Raw genomic sequence first — 20829 nt, 5'->3', positions numbered from 1 at the left:
TTTAAATTAGAAAAAGTGTTTTAACTTCATTTTCTTTGCAAGAATATTGAGTTTTTGTTTATTACATATCACTGAATAAGGGCAATTTGGTATCAAATATGACCGATTTTACAGACAGCTGTATATAGGCGAGTTTCTACAAGAAACAGATTATACGTACTTAAGCAAAATACTGTGAAAACGACATTATAATCCCTGAGAGAAAAACAGTTAAGAAAGTCTGAATATAGTGTTAAATATACAGCACCTTTATTATCAAACTTTTTATTTACATATTTACAGAATCATTATTTACATAATATGCGTTAAAATACTTGGACACAGAAGTACATTATGTTGGGGTTGTTCTTATTTCATGGATGCTGATAACAGTTGTTTGAAAATAGAGTTCTTGTTTTCCAGCAGTCTCTCAGGTGAATCATATTCCGCAACCTGGAAAGGAAAAGATGTAAATGTAGATTACAAAGGTAAAACAGGATGATGAAGTACTTAGATACAGAATAATCAAGCGCAGATAGGAAAAACGGGGTAATGAAGTACTTATAGAATATGGTATTGCCCACAGGGAAAACAAGGAATAAGGAGTCGCACCAATATGTATTGTTTATCGTTACGTCAAAGTCAGCGGGAAACATTACACAGTAAGCAGAAATCAGTCGGAAGCAGATATTTTATCACTTTGGCGTCATTGATATCAAAATGGCCTATGTAAATATGTCCAGTGTATGGTTTCATACAGCCATCACTTTGATTTATTTATTTATTTACTTGATTGGTGATTTTATGCCATAGTCAAGAGTACTTCACTTGTACGACTGCGGCCAGCATTATGGTGGGAGGAAATCGGGTAGGGCTCGGGAGAAACACAGCACCATCTACGGGTTTCTGGCCGGCCTTCCCATGTACGACCGTGGAGAAAGTTAGCATGAGCTGGATCTGGACTCACACAGACTGCATTTGTGAGAGGTATGTAAGTCATTGTGATGCGCTAGTATGCTATAGTTTTTCGGCCACGTATACCCCTCCAAAGGCTTGGATTACGGGTTTCCCCTTTTTACGATTCTATTAACACATTTGTCCCAGATTTCCTGATAAATGCTCATTACGTGCGTTAATAATGTTTGTGTATCTCCCATGCTCGTTAAAATTTGTAAGCGAAAACGGTAACGTTACAAAAGCGACCGGTCTGCAGAATGGCCAATTAAGAAAGGAAATATTTTTTTCTGAGAAGCAAAGGAGACTAAAATCATTCCAATCACTCACCTCTCCTTTGTCCATGACAAGGATTTTGTCGCAGTCTAACACCGTATTGAGCCTGTGGGCGATGATTAGCATGGTGCAATCCGGGAAAGAGGTTCTAATGGCGTCCTGGATGAGAGCATCTGTTTGGGGATCGACGGACGCTGTAGCTTCATCCATGATCAAAATCTGTCGGACAAACAGCATAGATTTGCAACATTTATGAAAAGAAATATTTCTGTTTTACGTATACGAATAAATATATATCATTATGTCAATCATCATGCTGAAGTGAAAAACGAAACCCTTCCCTAACACTTGTTGCTAAAATTGAAAGTGCGTACATGATCAACATAACACTGTAAATGGTCCAAGCACGTCGTGTAATGATTTCCCTCGAATGCTAGAGTAAAGAATGGACTCGCATCGCCGCATCCATGAACATCAAAGTCTTTCCTCATAGCACCAAATTGCCTCGTGGATTTACGCTCAATGGCAAATTGTATAAGTTTGTAATTCTGTACAACGTACCACCTTAACCACCTTAACATTTAACTGGTATTTTCTTGGGAAAATTCTTTGTGATGTTGTTTACAGCATTGTTTATTTTCTGCTCCTTTAACACCGTGAGTTTCATTCCATGTACAAAAGAAGTTCCAGGATACAAGAAAACTTTGCACACGTGGCCTTTGTCCGGATTATCACCTCATCTGTACTATGACATGGAACACTAATGGTAACACCTGTCTGATGTGGAAATCATTGTCAGCATCTGGTGTTAACTTACCCGACTTTTGCTGAGAATAGCTCTGGCCATGCAGATCAACTGGCGCTCTCCTAACGAGAAATTCGAGCCTCCGTCTTGAACTTTCTCTTCCAGCTGACCAGGCATAGCGGAAATCTGATTGGTTGAAGCAAAATGCCGTTAGTCACAAAGGAAAATTGAGAGGAGGGTAAAACTGCATTACTGTGCCGAGATGAACTCGTGATTAGATGGTGAGACAAGTAATTGCTGTAAAGAACAGGATAAACAAGCGACTACACTGACAATGATAAAAATGTCTGTCAAATTCCTGATTTGTGCTTAGGTGGTCCAGCCCTAGATACACTTAATCACCAGAATTATGTAAACCTAGTTGTAACGTCAGTTGCAGCAAATCTCTTTTGTCTCTTGAATGAGAAAGCCTGCTCTGGAGCTATATCTTATTACAGTCGGAATATTTGGCGCTGTCAGCCACACACGCCATGAGGTAGGTTCTGTGTCTCTCTAGGATTAGTCAGCATTGGAACATTGCCTTGTTATGATGCAAAGAATTCCAATTTCCAAATAAGACAGCCCAAATGCCCATTACACGATTTCCTTCAGTAATAAACCTTCACGCGAAGGACACCACCCAAATACACGAAGTAAAATCGCTTGAGAAAGTAGAATCGCTTGAGAAAGTAGAATCGCTTGAGAAAGTAGAGTCAAGTCGATGAGTTATTTTACTTCATTGTTGTTTAAAGCCATGTTTAAGAATTTTTCATTTATACGATGGCACACAGATTTATGGGTTGAGAAAACCGAAATTCGCGGGGTAAACTACTGATCGTTTGCAAGTTACTGTTGAACTTTCACACGTGTGACGTACACATATACACACTGTTTATTTGTCACGAAGGCCCTACAAGCAGATAGATTAGAAAAATCTGCAAATTGCCTGTCCAATGTGGGTGTTGAACCCGCACTTGGTGTGTCCCATTGAGTTAGAAAGTTTAATGGCATTTGTCGTAGTAATATTGATTACCATCACCAATGGTATCGTTTGAATTTGGTACATTTCCGGGTTTAACCCGTATATTGACTTCATTTTTACATTTCTTCCGTTATATTCCTATCACCAACTGGAAAAATAGACAAAGTACCTTAAATAATAATTACCTTTTTCTTCATGTTCACACGTTCCAGGGCTTCCCAGATCTCCGTGTCCTTTCGCTCGAAAAAGGGGTCAACGTTTGATCTGGAGAAAAAATCGATTGTCCATTATCAGTGAAATTTAACATGACATTAACGTTGAAAACATTTGTTGTAAATAATGGAAGTTCTATGCTGCTATAAATGGCTATGAGGTACCAGCTGTTAATGACAGGCAGTTATCCATGACATAGAAAAACTTAGAAATTTAGAAATAGAACATGAGATTTGCGCATGGCTGGAGGTGTTGTCTTGTATCTTTTCTCCAATTTCAAAGGGATGAAAGGAAACTTTCAGATCAGTTAGTCAGCATGAACAATTTTATGACCTCCGCATCTAACAAAAGAATTTGCCATTATCTGAGGAAATGAGAAGGTTAGTTTAGCCAGACGAGAGGGAGGTTCAGTGCCTGACCGAACACATTTAACCCAGCTTCCGGTAGAGGAGACGAGACAATTGCCAGACGTTATAGATACGACCATAAAAGAGAAATCATGTTACTACAGATCCATTCTCTAATGGGAAAGGCTCTGTGACAACCAAGGGTGAATTCATTGACCGCAAAAACGTATTAAAATTGCAAGGTATCGCCAGTGAATGTGTGTTATGCGAAGTGTGTAAAACACGATTAGCTTGATCACGTAACGATAATTTTTTAGAACGGGAAAACGTAACAAAACATCAAATGAATAGGGTTCAAAACTAGATTTTCTCCCTTCAGGTCGAAGTGTTTTCTATGAGAAAAAAAATCCAGTTTTGCCCAATGTAGTGTAAAAGTGCTCATATGTTTAAAGTACCAATAGACAAACATGGCAGGCGCAAGTCCGTTTATAGTGGATATGGTCGGATGAAAGTGTAAGGAGATAATCGGGTAACTACCTGATAGTTCCAGAAAACAAGACAGGATCTTGTGGTACTAGGGACAGATGACGACGCAAATCTCGAAGGCCAATCGTAGAAATATCCACACCGTCTATAAATATACTGCCCGATTCCTTCTCCACGAGCCGGAAGAGAGCAGTTGTGATGGAAGACTTTCCTAAAAGCAGCAAAAAATATTTCCTATATTCCCTTAACAAATTTGGTTCAACTGAATGAAGTTTGAAGTGTTATCCTGGAAACGCATTTATTTTATATTCACTTCCACAACATATTAAGATTGATATAAGCTACTTGAGATGAAACGCATAATTAACAGAATTCAAATAACTACATCGGGTTAAGGTAATGCTATACAGGTAATGGAGATAAAAGCTAGTATATTCCTCGTCGGAATACAACACTTTCCATTCCCTTGATTCCGCTTCGTTTGCGAATTCGCTCAGAAACTTATTTTGTGACAGAAAATCAGAGAAAATTCAATTTGCGCTGAACATTTTTTCTTTACTTCTCCGGAGAAAAATATCACCCTGACCATCAGAGAAAGCATTACAAATTGGCAACACCGAGAAAACTTATAAAGTTCACTATGTCTGCACAGATACTTGTACCATCGACAAGTCATATAAGTGTCCATCGTTACAGACTTTGCCTTCATTATAGAAGCTTTGATAAACATTAAGACCAAAACTGCATGCTTGTTCCACCCTTTGCAATATAAATAAAACACTGCCATTTCACTGTGAAAGTTTGCAATGACACCGATCGGTAAAGAAATCGTTATTATAGCTTAAGAGCCTGTCTTATGCAAAGCAGTATGGGGTTTTGTTATTAACATCCTGTTTTCCACAAAAAATAATCAAACAAATGAAGGAAAGGGTTAACAGAAATCAATTCCCAAATAAATTTAAATGGCCCGAACATTTACAGTGTTGTAGTTTGTTCTAATGCTATGCAGCCAACCTTCACAGTGCACTGCGTAACTTTTCCGGCCTAATGTTTTATTAGTAATCTCAACTTACCCGCTCCTGTTCTTCCGACGATTCCAACTCTTTCCATGGGGTCCACCCGGAACGAGAGCTTGTTGAGGACGCGAGGCAGGTGGGGCTGGTACCGCATACAGAAATCGAAAAACATAATCTGACCATATTCCGGCCAGGACTGTTCAGGGCGCTGGTGGATGTTAATAGCTGGAGCTTCCTGGGGTACATTCTGCCACAAATAAAAAGCAAAATCGATTTTTAAATTTGTTTTATACATAAAAGAGAGGATTATATTAAATATGTAAGCGCTACTTCCGGGTATTCCAAGAAAAGGAGGAAAAAATAAAACCAACTACAAATGCATTAGCTCTATCTTATAGAAAAACTGAACTTATGCATAGCGGACAAAAAAAACAGTTGTCACTGCTTGGACAGGTTCGTAATGTGAAATGGAAGTTTTTATAAGCACCACAGATGAGTCTAAAAATGATCTGATCTAAAAAGAACGAAAAAGGATCTTCAATGAGCTTGAAGTACTTACTTTGATGTAGTCATCAACTCTTTCAACAGACGTAAATGAGGCAATGACTTCATTGGTATACATCACAATAATGTACAGAATACTGGACAGCTGAAGAGGAAAAAAAAAACGCTGTAAACAATAACGAGTTATTGCAAATTTTCCAAAGGTTATTTTACTACATGAATGAATAAATGTACTTAATTTATTTCATTTATTTGATTGTTGTTTTACGCCGTACTGAAGAATATTTCACTTATACGACGGCGGCCAGCATTATGGTGGGAGGAAACCGGCCAGAACCTTCTCACATACGGCCAGAGAGGAAGCATGAGCTGGACTCGAACTCAAAGCGGCCACATTGGTGAGAGGCCCTTGTGTCATTACGCTACGCTAACGCGCTAACAAACTGATCCACTAAATGTATTTAAGTGAAAGAAGACTGTGACTTGATTGCGAATCATCAAACTAATATACAGAAGCAGTAATGAAATAAAAAAGCCATGAGTTACGAGTTTCTTCAAGGTTTCCGTTATTTTGTCTAAAGTGTCTTAAGAGCGAAATCAATGCAACGTGTTCTTATCATTGGTAAGTAACACAATGATGTTATCCAAAGGTTTAATCTATACAACGTGACAGGAGAAAACCCACGACCACTCGCAGGTTGCTGATAGACCTTCTCACATACGACCGCACCAAGACGCAACAGTCACAGAGATTTGGATACTTAGCTTATAGTTCAATAAAATTATATAAATGTTTACCCCCACTCTCCGTTGATGAAAGTGAGTTAGTGCTTGGGGTTTATCATCGTGCTTCACAATTTCCCAGTCATATGACGACGACGTTGATGAAAGTGAGTGAGTGCTTGGGGGTTTATCGTCGTGCTTCACAATTTTCCAGTCATATGACGACGAAAGTGGAGAAATTGATATATTTATTTATTTTATTGTTTTTTTTTTTAAGACGGTGGCCTTCATTATGGCGGGAAGAAACCGGCGAGAGCCCCGGGGAAACAAAGTAGCGAAAGCCCAGTTTCATTTCTAAACAGGGGAATTTGAAAAAATTACCCTTCAACTAGTCGAAAGAGGAAAATAAAGTTCGTCCATCAATTACTGGCCTGTGGTGATAGGCGAACGGTGCCACTCAGGGGACGGCTACAGTCACGACACTCTCTGCCTTGATATACTAGTGAGGTAAAATGCTAACCGCCCACCATTCTATAAACACATCAGTTAGAGAGATGGAAGGGAGAAGAAGTGTTTTCAAGAACGCTGCTAATCATAATGAGATGGCGTGTGAGCTATCCCCTGTTACCTGTAGAGCGAAGCTGAGAGCTAATCCAGACTCTGATGCGGCCTTTCCGCTGGGTAAGACCACGATGACCGTGGAGATAGCGACAATAATGATCCAGACGAGAAGATCAAGCCTAATGGCGGCCCAGCGGGAGACGAACTGAAAACAGACCAGGCGGACGTGGAAACGGTCCAGCACAGCGCAGAATCTGAGGGAAGAAACATGAAGGCGGTAGAAATGATGCATACTGTGACTATAACATTTGTTCACTGTTTGAGTTTTAACGTCGCTTTCAATATTATGTCACGACGGCGTGACACTTTGTGGCAAGTCCGGCACATTACTCAGTTATAGTGTCGCTTCACCCGAACGCCATGCCCCAAAACATCAGATGTGTCACCCCGTCACATTATAGTGACACCGGGCCAACCAATACTTGACCTACTCCTCTTAAGCCAATCGAGCTAAAAGGAAATTACCGATCTTAAAATCTCATCGCTCGATGGCTCGATTGGGAAATGAAATTGCGACAGATCGTTAGCGAGGAAGACGCTGTTTCGGCAGCCGGTGCTGTCTATTGTGCGGCTAACAGAAAACGGACATGCGGATGGGGAAACTTATGCGAAAGTATAAACTTACTGGGTTTCCGTAATGGTGGACATTGCTGAAATGCCGGAAAGATGATTTGTTTGGTTTAAACCATATTTCATTTATAGACCGGCAGATATATGTACATTTCATATGGAACACAAAATAATAGGCTATGACGGCATGTGCCATGGCGCCAATTTTAAGGTAATTGCAATTAGGGCTTACTTGGTGGTGAAATTGGTAGTTTTGTCGAAGGCGGAGACAGTGGTTAATCCCTTGATGGTTGAGGTGATAAGACTGTACTGCGGGGATCGGGCGACATTTTCTACTCGCTTGAGATCCCGAATACTGGGTCGTGTGCGATACCAGATGTAGAAGAACAAACAGAAGGAGGGCACGATGACGATCGTGACGAGAGGGGAAGAAATGATGACGGTGGCGAGGATCACGAAAACCAGGAAGGCATAATACAACAGCAACTCAAGATTTGTTGAGAGGAAGGTGTCCACTACAAAAAAATGGTACATTCTAAATGTCTGATATAATTTGACAGAATATGACCGTTCACTTATTACAAAAGCCTGGAAAGCCAACACTACAACAACTCCAGGTTTGTAGAGAAGAGGAAGTCAACTACAATGAAATGGGTACATTCAGAATATCTGCTATGCTGTGACAGAAAATGGCTGTCTCGGTAAAGGTGGTCTCCATATGGACCATATTGGTTTTTACACCCTGGTGGATTTATTTATTGATTTCGTTTGTGTTTTATGCCATACTCGAAAATATTTCACTTATACGACGGAGGCCAGCTACACTCGCCATATCAGTGGAGAAAAACAGACTGAGCTTCACAATGCAAAACCTTATCCGCGTTCCGTGAGCTCTGCCAGTTCTTTATATCACTAAGGTACTGAACGTTAGTGGATTACGTACTCTGATCCATGTCGCTGGTGAATCGGTTCTGAATTTGTCCGACAGGTGTCGTATCGAAAAACGTCATTGTTGCCATGGAAACTTTGCGTATCAACTCATTGTGCATGGTGGTCGAGGCTGTGTAGGTAATCTATGGGGAAAAGACATCCGATCGGACAATTAGCAATGCGCCGCGAGGCCATGTTCATCGGTGACAAATCCAAATTCTGTTGAGTCATATCACGTCATATTCATCTGTATTTTTCTTTAATTTTAAAAGCCTACTAAAAATTATTAACCAGTAAAATTACACACTGGGCTGGCATTGCGTTAGTAACTCAGGCTGCACAAGAGGCTTACAGGAGATGTAACACAGAATATTTAAGACCTGTGCCCAAATTGTTAATTACATGCAAACGTTATTGTAAAAGATGCGTAATGTTACCTTGGCAACGATGAAGGCAGCGCTGACACCGAATAGCAGAATGAGGACCGGACTTCCGCCATATGTCAGAAGATTGTGCATAAAGAATGGATCTTCCCGAATATCAATCGTCTCACAAGAATGGGTACAGTTTGGATCCACATTCTGGAAATAAAAAAAGAAGATGGTCAGCGTCTGGATCGTCGTTTTCCTTTATTCTTGTTGTTTTATTTCCCTGTCCTTTCAAAGAGAAACCGTTATGGTGATGGCAAACTTCCTCTGAATGAAAATGATCTCATTATGAAAGTCACTTGTACAAGAGTGTAATTTAGATAGCTGCTGTTGATACTGCAAATATCTGAATGTTGACTTAGTTTAACAGAACGGATAATCACAAACTTTTATTTAGTTGTACTTTGTTGATTAATTACGGTCTCCTTGAAAAAGCTTTTGCAACATTGCGAGATAAGATGCCTGGGAGCTGGAGGGAGAAATATGGGGAGGTAACTTACGGGGAAATCCTTCTCAAGCCAGATGCTAATCCACCAAGCGGGGAATGCTTGGCTTGCAACATTCAGAAAGACGAACATCAGTAGAACGATTCCGGCCAGGTAACCGCCTGAAGCCTTGAGGTAGGCGCCCAGCACTGACCAGCTGAGGGTTCCCTGCACCGACATCTCTTTACCTGTCAACTTTCCGGTTCCTGTGCACATAGAACGACTTACTATTCATGATGTAATGACTTGGGTATTAAACTTGCACTTGTTTCAAAGCGTGCTTTTTTATATAGAAAATGAATCTGGATAGGATTTGGCGGAAACCACTGACCTTGTATTCTGAGGATATACCGTGAGGGCATTTAGTGGATCTGTGACATGAGGACTCCACGACCCTGATCTACACAGAAAGTCTTTCGGGGGAAGGTATGTCAGCAACCTGAATATGGTCGTGGGTTTTTTTCGTGGGCTCAAAGGGAACTTGACATTTATTTTGTCGACACTGAACTACAAGAAATGTCTTCCTGATGAGTTGAGGTTGAATCTCATTCGTCATAATCATAGGCAGACTGATAGTATAACTTACCGAGTAAAATGATGCCATAATTTCATGTACTTAGCTATGCGCAAAGCATGTTAACAACTTAGACCTTGGCACAGGTAACGTGTGGAGTTCAGGCATATGTAGGACATGTCATGATAATAACACTCACAAACACTGATAAACATGGCTTCCACGTGAATAAATCATCTCTCATTAACGTGTTTATTCGTTGAAGTCGACGACTTCTTGGCACGGAAGTGTAATAGTGTAACCGAGTTGTCAAGTAGGATTGCCCGGAACTAACTCAGGATTGACAAGAACTGATTTCCGGCTAGACGATATAAACCAGACAGCCAATAAACCCAAGGCTATTAAACTCCATTATGCCGTGCATAAAACTAATGTGACTAAATGTAAACCAGAAAGCGGATATGTGATCAGTGCGATTTCTGTTTATTCTGCTTATCAATGTTTTACGAAGTGAAGCTATTCACATAACTTTTCCATTTTCCGATAAGTTTCGCAGCATAAACGCCACGTATAAAATCTTTACCTGATTTTGGATTTGAGATTGGAACAAATTCCTTCTCTTTGATCTCGGCAGGGACATTGTCTTTTTCTGAAATAGAAACATATAGATAAGATAACCACTTAAAAAGAGTGAAAGCCTGCGTTCTGTGTGCAAGTGCTTCGGCATTGTATGGTTTGTGTGGTGAAAAACACTCCTTTTGTTTCTGTAAAGCGTTGGAGATAACATACAACCTACGCCTGCACAGTGGAGATAACATACAACCTACGCCTGCACAGTGGAGATAACATACAACCTACGCCTGCACAGTGGAGATAACATACAACCTACACCTGCACAATGGAGATAGCATACAAACTACACCTGCACAATGGAGATAACATACAACCTACGCCTGCACAGTGGAGATAACATACAACCTACACCTGCACAGTGGAGATAACATACAACCTACACCTGCACAGTGGAGATAACATACCACCTACGCCTGCACAGTGGAAATAACATACAAACTACATCTGCACAGTGGAGATAACATACAACCTACGCCTGCACAGTATAGATAACATACAAACTACACCTAAACACGGCTGTGGAGGGTTTCTTTCTTACGGCAGAAAGTAATATAAGGGAAGCTTTGTTTGTATGCAGGTTGTTTCTCTTGAGAGAGATTTGGCACCAGGTTTGAATTAGCTTTTCAATTTACTACCTTAATCCCGAAGCAGGCCATTGTGTTTTTACGCTATAAACCGATGAAACCAATTTTGTTGGCAGGCGTTAGCTTGTTATCTGACACAAATGCAATTACTAAACCACCATGCTACCGGGAATTATCCTACAGACGTGTATTTTGCTGAGGATTCCAGGGCTTGGGGGTTCTCCACACATAAGGGCTCTTATAAGTCATGAATTCAGCCTGTGATGATCTGACATCCTGAAACCGTCGGGTGAACAGAGGAGATTTGCGATCGCCATGGCATATTCTGGTACCCGCATGTCTTTTGACAACCCACCGTTAAAACAAGCGCTGTGGATTTGTAGACGATTTGAGACAATCACAGTCACAATATTTACCCCGTTGGAGATTCCTTTTGACGTCAGTCTAATCAAACAAATCCTAACCGCTAGGAACAGCCATTCATTTTGCTTGTTGCTAATCTGGCGTGAAGTTATTTCATTAATCAAAGGATGCTTGAGAGAGAGAGAGTTCGTGCCTAGCTCGACAAAATTGACCTTGTACTGTATAAATGATTGCAGCATAGAGAGTAACACTAGGGAAGCAACGACAGTGTGATAGTTGTCACATAGGCACAGGTAGCCAGTGAAGTGCGTCTTGGCAGTTCGCCTCACTCAGGGTGTTATTCCAAATGCCAAACCTCTAGTAACTGCACTCTCCAGTAACCCCACACACCAGTAATCACATTAGTAACCATACTCCCTAGCAACTACACTCTCCAGTAACCCCATTCACCAGTAATCACATTAGTAACCATACTCTCTAGTAACTACACTCTCCAGTAAGCCCACTCACCAGTAATCACATTAGTAACCATACTCTCTAGTAACTACACTCTCCAGTAAGCCCACTCACCAGTAATCACATTAGTAACCATACTCTCTAGTAACTACACTCTCCAGTAACCCCACTCACCAGTAACCACATTAGTAACCATACTCTCTAGAAACCACACTCATCAGTAACCACAACAGTAGGCACACTCATAAGTTACCACACTCACCAGTAACCATATTTTCTAACAAGCACACTAGTAACCACACTCTCGAGTAACCGCACTAGTAACCACACTCTCTAACAACCACACTAGTAACCACACTCTCGAGCAACCTCTAAGTACACGCAGAAACCCTTCAACAGAGCACACATACCGTCGTCCTTTTCGCCGCTGTCGGCTGCCACAGAGTTGATCATTTCGCGGTACTGAGTGTCAATCCGCATCAAGTCATCATGGGTATGCGTGGCCATCAGACCCGTGCTCTTCATGAATATTACCTCATCACATTTGGACAAAAACTGACAAATGGAAGGAAAATATATTCGTTACAGGTGCGCAAATCGGTGTCCTTCGTTGGGAATATTTCTGGATAAACGTTTTAAACCCAAGTTCGCGGCACGATATTGAAAGCATAAAAACTAACAAATCAAATCTTTTCCATACACCTCATCAACGAATCCATTTAATTTCTACACCGTACTAGCAATGTTTCGGTTTACTGAGAATACGTCACTAGCGGTGGCACGAAATAAGTGGAGATGAACTATCATTCAGTTTTAATAACCCAAGGAAAACTTATTACAGCTTTGTAAATCGCTCATGACCACTTTAAATAATACTGACCGCACTAACTAAAATGTCTTGTGTGTAATGTAACTTTTGAAGCTGCACGTGATTTGGCAGATGTATGCGCTATTGACTGGGTTCAGGAATACAAGTCATCAAGAGTAACCTACCCTGACTTGGTGCGTCACGAGGAGGACACTCTTTCCGGCCAGCGCCCCTTTAATGCATTCGCTGAAGATGCGGCTGCCTACACGGTTGTCGACGGCGGAGAGTGGATCATCTAACAGGTACAGATCCCGGTCGCTGTACACCGCCCGGGCCAGGCTTATTCGCTGTTTCTGTCCGCCACTTAGGTTTATCCCACGCTCCCCAACCTACCATGTAAGAGTACAGCATCATTTAAAAACTATCGTCACTAACGTGGCTTAAAATGGTGTGTAGCCTAGATAGACTATTTATCTCCCCTACCAACAGAGGGGTAAACAAATTGTAAAAAGTTGTAAACGCCGATTTTCCGGTTTAAACCCTTAAGTGACATTTCAATTTTATCTAAACAATAAAATATGCCCTCACAAGATGTTCAAAATTCACAATGAGACTTTAGGATAAAGAAAAAGAACAACGACGCCTAAGCAGCTAAAACACCTTGGGTAAATATAGAAAAGACAGTGAGAAGGTTGATTGTTTGCCTCACCTCTGTCTGGTCACCAGCTGACAGGATTTCCAGGTCATCTTTCAGGCAGCATACATCCAGACAACGCTCATACCTGTAACCGAATTAGCAATGGTCAACAACAGGCAAGACTAAAACAAAACGATCGGTTACGAAAGATTGAATAATGTAATAAAACAGTTGCACCGCCAGCCTTCAACATCGTTTACAGTAATGTAGTGGACAAAAATAAGGCGGATAGCACATTTGGAGCAGGGTAGAGAATGACTGTATATAGACAGTCTATATTGCTATAAAACATCCCTACAAAGTTTACTGATATGAGTGAGTTCAAACTGCGAGTCATCTGCCTTAACATTCCAATTATCAAACGTTTGCAATTTTAAATTTAAAGGTGTAAAATCAATACCTTTAAATTTCATCTGGCAAGGACTTCTGGCATCCTAATACTTAGCATACTTTCCTTTACAATTCCCACGTATTTTGATATTCTGTTCTCCTTTACCTTACAGGACGGCAACGCATAATCGGTACTCACTTTGCCGAATTGAATTCGTTTCCGAACAAAATGTTTTCCTGCACTGTGGCGTTGTTTAACCAAGCTTCTTGGGCGACATACGCAATTGACCCATTTATGGCAAAAGACCCACTTATGGCTTCCACCTGTAAATGAATTCAAGTCGCGCATACATCATTATGTTGCCTAAGTGTTTATATGTACACAACTTTATGTTCTTTGACAAATTAGAGGGTATATTTAAAATCACATACTTATATAGAATATATACCACATGCGTGGATTTATCCGCCGAAATACAAAGTGTGTATATCAACCCTTATATTATAATTCTACTGCTACAAAATAAAATGAGTCATATCATATTTTCAAAGTGCACATAACAGAATTTTAATTATAGGCATGGTATTCTTTTTTATTTGATTTTTCTGGAATTGTATCTTCGATTCGAATAAAAAACTTAACATATGTCCACACCATACAGCATGTTATGAAGGGTGTTTGTTTGCAAAACATTGATTGGAGATTACAATCCCTACGAACCCAGACAAGAACTCAGATGACAAATATTTACTAAAATAAATTCTCATTCGTAGTTTCATGGAATATGGTGCTTAGGCCTAATGCCCGTGTAGGGATTCTTACCCTTCCCAGGATGGCCTGCAAAAACGACGTCTTCCCCGAGCCTATAGAGCCACATATTCCGATGAGTTTACCCTGAAAGAAAGATCAGCCACCGTTTAGTGTCCAATTTTGTTGAGGGGCCAGACGCGTTTAACATTTGATGACTCAGAATACTTAGAGATAAATTCTTTGCATGGATATTCATCGAATGACTGAGAATTGAAATCAGATGTTCGCTTTTTCATCAAACTTTGAATGGAGTAAAGGGACATAACTTTCAGTAATTCATTATTATTGTGGATAAGCGCAGAAGCTGTAATCGTTTAAATGACGGCAAAATGAAACAAAATGAAACCCGCACCTTTGGCAGCCCGAAGTTCAGATTTACCAGTGATGGAATGTCTACATATCCCTGCTCCGGTTTTTGAGACGTCTTCTCCAGCAAGCCTGTTTTCTCTTCTGAAGACTTTAAGGCTCCATATCCTATCTTTTTATCTACGAGAGAAAAAAATGGGTCAGAACTAAATATACGGGTTGTAATTGTTAAACAATGTGAAATTTATGTGGTTTGCTGTTCACATTTTTTGTTGACTCCAGGTTGAATGACTGCTGCTTTTTCAACGACTGTCCTAATTTCTGAAATCCTTTCTTAACGTTTTTGCAGTTTCTATTAAACTTTATTTTGGAAATTGGTCTTACGATTATTTAATGATTGTTGGCTCAAAGTTGAATGACGACAACTTAGCGCGACTTGTATTCCAATTAAATTTACGCGCCTAAAACATTCCATGCGTTGTTCCTTTAACCCTGAAAACTGCTAAGTGGTTTTTTTAATGAGTGTCCTAATTCTTTAAATCCCTCCTTAAAGGAGAAGAAAACTTAAAACATACTGAAAAGAGCACATTTTTTTTCTATCTGGTGGTGCCTGCTGCATAATTTTGCGATTTTTCCTCGCCATACACGTACAGTCTGAAAACGGCAAAACCACTGAGTTTTCGAGTCATCCATCTTTAACACCCTGTAATTTATGCTGCGGATGTGTTGGCTCTCAGCCAATGAGAGTCGTGTAAACTCGGAACCTGCGTCCAACTTTCTGGATCGTCAAACGGAAAAGGATATGCATTCTTTTTTCAATCTTATTTGTTTGATATTTAAATTTTCTTCTCCTTTAATACTTTTGTAGTTCGTATTAAACTTTGTTTTGGAAATTGGTCTTATTTTTTCATGGAGTGGCATTCTGTACCTTAAACGTCCATTATGTTTGACTGGTACACCAATGTCTGTTGCGACGACAAGAGTTAAGCCTTGAAAGATGTCACCCTATCCCAAGACAAAACGTTGATTTATTTCTTATTGGTGTTTCACGAGGTACTCAAGAATACTTCACGTATACGACGGTAGCCACACTGTGGTGGAAGAAAGCCCGGGGAAAACAAACAGTTGAAGATTTACACATGACTGCCATGAGACATTTACCTTCCTTCAGTTTTGATTTCGCAGTTTTCACTTTGTTTGCATTCGGTTCGTTTCCTTCTGGAGGGATCTCAACTTTGTATGCAAATGTGCTCTGGTCAAAGACGACGCAGTAGCGTGCCCTCTCTCCAGGGTCTTTTATTTGCTGCGGAGGGGTGAATTCTTCCATCAACAGCACTTCCTATGTTCAAAAATAAATAAACACTTTTTTGAATGGGTAACAAAGCTTTCATATAAATTCACTATTAATGGAATGGCCAGAATTTAAATGGGGTAAATTACCCAAATACTGTCTAGGTGTATGAGCTTTTAATTTTGACCCATTAGGTTGAATTTATTGTCTGTCGTTCTAATTATTGCCTTTTTACCGTACGAACGAGTTGTCAACAATGCCATTATTAGGACTGTACGTGGACATCCAAATATTTAGAGTGTTGTCGTGGCTTTCGCCTTTACCTTCATTCGTTTGAACGCTATGATGACGTCGGCGAGCCCTCGGAGAGCGGTAGGCATGATGTCCATGGCAACTTTCATTGTATTCAGGACAGTTATCAGAGTGAATGCCTGGAATAAACAACATAAATACTGCTTTCTAACCAAACACCATTCACGTCTCAAGTAAAATGCTCTCGGCATACTTAAATCTTGAAGATATATACATAAATCCTTCTTGAGGGTTAGCAACAATTTAAAGATAATATCATCATTGTAGATAATGATATGCTACTGTGTGGGCTGCAATCAACACATGCAACTGATTTCAACTAAACCCAAGTCTTTGTTTTTGTCATTGGCTATTCATACATTGATGTGATTGTCTTAGCCCCATTACGTAGTTTGTTAACGTTTCTGGGATATCACCTCATAATTTATTGACGCTGACCGAATCATTATTTTATTTCTTGATTATTTATGTCTGATATATGGGACCTCACTGATAGATGTATTAAAATGGCATGTCCTACAGACTATGCCCAACGGCAGTGTTAGTAAGCTATTCCCGCTTATATGTCCAACGGCAATGTTAGTAAGCTATTCCCGCTTATATGTCCAACGGCAGTGTTAGTAAGCTATTCCCGCTTATAACGACTTAAAGTCATTAGTACGGACAGATTCTTCATTTTATTCATTTGTTATCTACACGTGATTATATATCTTACCTCAACAGGGGTGACCACACCAAGGACAAGGATGGAAGCTACAATAGTGACGACCTGAGCGAAGGCCAGGGAGTAAGACGATGACATCAGCATGATTGATTGTAACACACGCATGAAGAATAACACCGCCCTCTCCTTGTCACGGATAGCTGCAAACGAAACCATTGAGATGAGCGACGAAGGCAAGGAAACGAGCAAGGCTGGTCAAGGGGACGCAACTCCAGTCGCTTGTGTGAAAGTTGTGATAGGTATACGCATTATGAATGATGCTATCTAGCAGTCTATGTGTGGTTAGAAAAGGCCACCCAAGAATCTAAAAATTCATTTTACTAGTCTAAAACAATTCCAAAAAAATCGAGCTATGTTTGTCGACAGTGTTTGGTGGTCTTTGATTGACCTATGATTCACGTTAGTGTTTTCTTTGTCTTTAAATCTCAAGTTTTGAGAGATGCGAGATGGAACCTGGGTCTGTCTGTGTAAGATCAGACCACTTGGTTGTTAGGCCTACATACAGGTATGCTGGCACCAGCTGTGATCTTTTCATTCTCAGAGGGGGAAAGACTACGGGTACGTTGACCACTTACAGAAGATTTTCTCCATAAACGAATTCTCCCATGTGTACACTTTGATGATCTTCATGCAGGTGAGCAATTCACTAATGGATCTCAACTGAAATAAAAAAAAAAACAGAAAGACATATTAGTCGGATGGCATTTGGTCTGTAAACCCATTATTGCAACACAATAGACGCCTCTTTAACTATTTTGGAAATCAAAATACGCTGTAATTTTCAGCCAAGTCAGAAAATGAGCAGACATAAAATAAGCCACGGAAGCTCATTTACTGATGGCACCGCTTCAAAAGACGATATTCTTCTCCACATCTGGTGTCACCAATATGTGCCACCTGCATGAACGCGTTTCTTGTATTTGGAGAGTATAGAAATAGAAAGAAAATGTAAAAAAAAAATGTGTCCCTCACGATACTTACCCTTTTGTCGGCCACACTAGCAGCCTTCGCTCTCAGTGAGCCTAACTTCTTCGCAAGTAAGCTCTACAGCAAAAGAAAACAAAGATCTACAGTAAAAGAAAACACAAATATACAGTAAAACAAGACAAATCTACAGTAACACAAACCAAAGATTCACAGTGACACAAATCAGAATGTGCGTCATCAAGAAAGGTCCGCAGAGACATGTGCAATCGAGTATGTATCTGGTCTACAGACGGAATAGTAGCAAGATTGCCGATTTCACGTTTAAAAATGACTTAGAGCCAGAGTTTAAACTTACCACTGTAATGAACTGTAGAGTAAAAATGATTAAGGCTAGTAAAGCCATGGGTCCTATCACCAAACAGGCATAGACGGTTCCGGCGACGAGGAGGACGGGCGCACCAAACAGCGCGAACAGCATGATTATTCCCCTCTGTATGCGCTCTCCATCCGTAGATAACGTGTTTATAAGCTGAAATAGCGTCAATATTACGCAAGTTTCAAATGAGGAAGTCGTTTGTTTAACAGCACATAAATGTTAGCAACTATGTTGTCAAAACATTAGATTTTACATCTTGCACTGATTATAAAAACGTTAAAAATGCATTCATGAGCTACACGGCATAAATAATGTTTATTATTACACAACAACGCCCCTTATTACATAACAATGCCCCTTAATATAGAACAATGTCCCTTATTACACGACGATGCCCCTTATTACACAACAATGCCCTTTATTACACGACAACGCCTCTTATTACATAACAATGCCCCATAATATAGAACAATGTCCCTTATTACACAACAATGCCCCTTATTACACAACAATGCTCTTTATTACACAACGATGCCCCTTATTACACAACAATGCCCCTTATTACACAACAATGCCCCTTATTACACAACAATGCCCCTTATTACACAACAATGCCCTTATTACACAACAATGCCCTTATTACACAACAATGCCCCTTATTACACAACAATGCCCCTTATTACACAACAATGTCCTTACCACAATGTGCATTAATGATACCCAAGGTTTTGTTCACATCTTTTATATTTTGAACCGACATTGATGTTCATACATGTATATATACATATATATATACCTTTCCCACTGTGTGATCACTTAGGTCCTTAATCTTCAAACATTTTTTGTAAAGTAACGCCATAATACCATTCCTTAGCCGGGTACCTAAACACAATAAGAACAAATGACTGTAAACAAATCGTCGGGTATTGGTCGATTAACTCCGTGTTTATTGTGCTATACACAAAATTATATCACACGTATAAACAAGGAGGGCGAGAGGAGCCTGTTGCCGATTGTGTCCAGGCATCCCCAGGCAGAGGCCACCTTACAAATTCTTCACACTCATGCGATTGACTTATTCTTGCTTAGCCGCATACTCATACGATTGCTTTTGGTTTCCTGTCCGATCCTACGTGAGAATGTGTGTCAGCAACCTGCGGATGGTCGTGGGTTTCTCCTGGGGTCTACATGGGTTCTTCCCACCGTAAAGCTGGTCGCATCGTATAATCTACTTGGGTACGGCGTAAAACAACAATCAAATAAATAAATCAGATCATTGCGGTCAGTTTTATGGTCGGCGGAAAGCATGTCGACCGCTTAATGTCACCAAGGCCACACAAGTTGTCAGATTGAACACAGTGATGCAAATAAGTCTATTCATTACCTATATAAATGCCCTGAATGAGCATGTAGGCTGTGGCCAGCAGACGCCCGAGCACAGATATAGCCATGGCAGCCACCAGAATCACGCCAATGTCGATTCCTTCAATGTCGCCATCAGCATACTTCAGCAGATAGTTGACACAAAATGACTGTCAAAATAAACGCGCACAATTATTAACACGCATTTCACATACTATGTACGTTTATAGCAATCACTAAACGCAGATTTGGAAGCGGTTAGCGAGAAACGGTGGTATGGGAATATACAGCGATGAAATGTGGACTAATTGACGCCATTTGTGGTCATTCGGCTTTTACTCTCATACTCACGGCAGATACAAAGCTGAGCAAAGATGTGATGATGTTGAACAAGATGAGGATGATGAAGACGTTCCTCGCGTACTTCCACACGACTTTCATGGTGCTAGCCTTCTCTTCTCCGCGGTGAATCAGCTCTTCTTTCCATAATCGGTCCAATCTGGTGGACAGAGTTTGGATGGTGAATTGATTGATTGATTGATTTATTTCATTGGTACTTTTACGACATATTCAAGAATATTTCAATTCTAAGACGGCGACAAACACTGTATATTGGTGGAAAGAAGGCGGACATTTTTATTTCTTCATTTGTTTTACCTTTTTATCTTTAGGAAACCGGATATTATTTTTCTTTATTTTCCTACTTTTTTATCTTTTGCAACACAACATTATCTGGTTAGAAAACGACCGACTCTGATAAACTTCTTATATCCAGTTTGAGTATGAGAGTTTAATATGTTCTTTAAATTTTGTTAAATCTGTGTGTGTATAGTATATATTTGTGGCATTGTACGTACGCCACAGCTTCATAATTTGCAGTGTTAATGGATAAAACATCGATGTGTAGACAGTATGGACAAACACGCTATATATGTTACTACAGGACTGGCGACAGGTGTTTTTTAAAATGTGCCCTGTGACACATGACTGACTATTACAAGGCTGTGCGACAGGAGGAGTGGAAGGGGAGAGGGTGG

General features: G+C 40.2%; 1 protein-coding gene across 1 annotated transcript; it reads right to left on the bottom strand.

Moving 5' to 3' along the window:
- Positions 1–338: 338 nt before the first annotated feature.
- LOC135479327 (ATP-binding cassette sub-family C member 5-like) lies at positions 339–19839 on the bottom strand. The gene is made up of 27 exons (XM_064759150.1): positions 19815–19839; positions 19227–19312; positions 18410–18583; positions 18109–18171; positions 17703–17787; positions 17119–17267; positions 16415–16522; positions 15962–16139; positions 14874–14980; positions 14507–14578; positions 13883–14007; positions 13366–13438; positions 12842–13045; positions 12259–12403; positions 10396–10461; positions 9314–9504; positions 8823–8966; positions 8399–8528; positions 7688–7970; positions 6893–7079; positions 5597–5686; positions 5095–5284; positions 4073–4232; positions 3161–3239; positions 2027–2140; positions 1264–1428; positions 339–432 (listed from the first exon to the last, which is right to left on the bottom strand). The coding sequence occupies exons 1-27, from the start codon at positions 19837–19839 to the stop codon at positions 349–351; spliced, it is 3477 nt and encodes a 1158-aa protein (XP_064615220.1). The 3' UTR covers positions 339–348.
- Between the last annotated feature and the right edge of the window lie 990 nt (positions 19840–20829).

This window comes from Liolophura sinensis, chromosome 12 (genome assembly GCF_032854445.1).
Source record: "Liolophura sinensis isolate JHLJ2023 chromosome 12, CUHK_Ljap_v2, whole genome shotgun sequence".
NCBI lineage: Eukaryota > Metazoa > Mollusca > Polyplacophora > Chitonida > Chitonidae > Liolophura > Liolophura sinensis.
The sequence above is the reverse complement of the archived record's forward strand: the minus strand, read 5'-3'. Positions and strand labels throughout refer to the sequence as shown.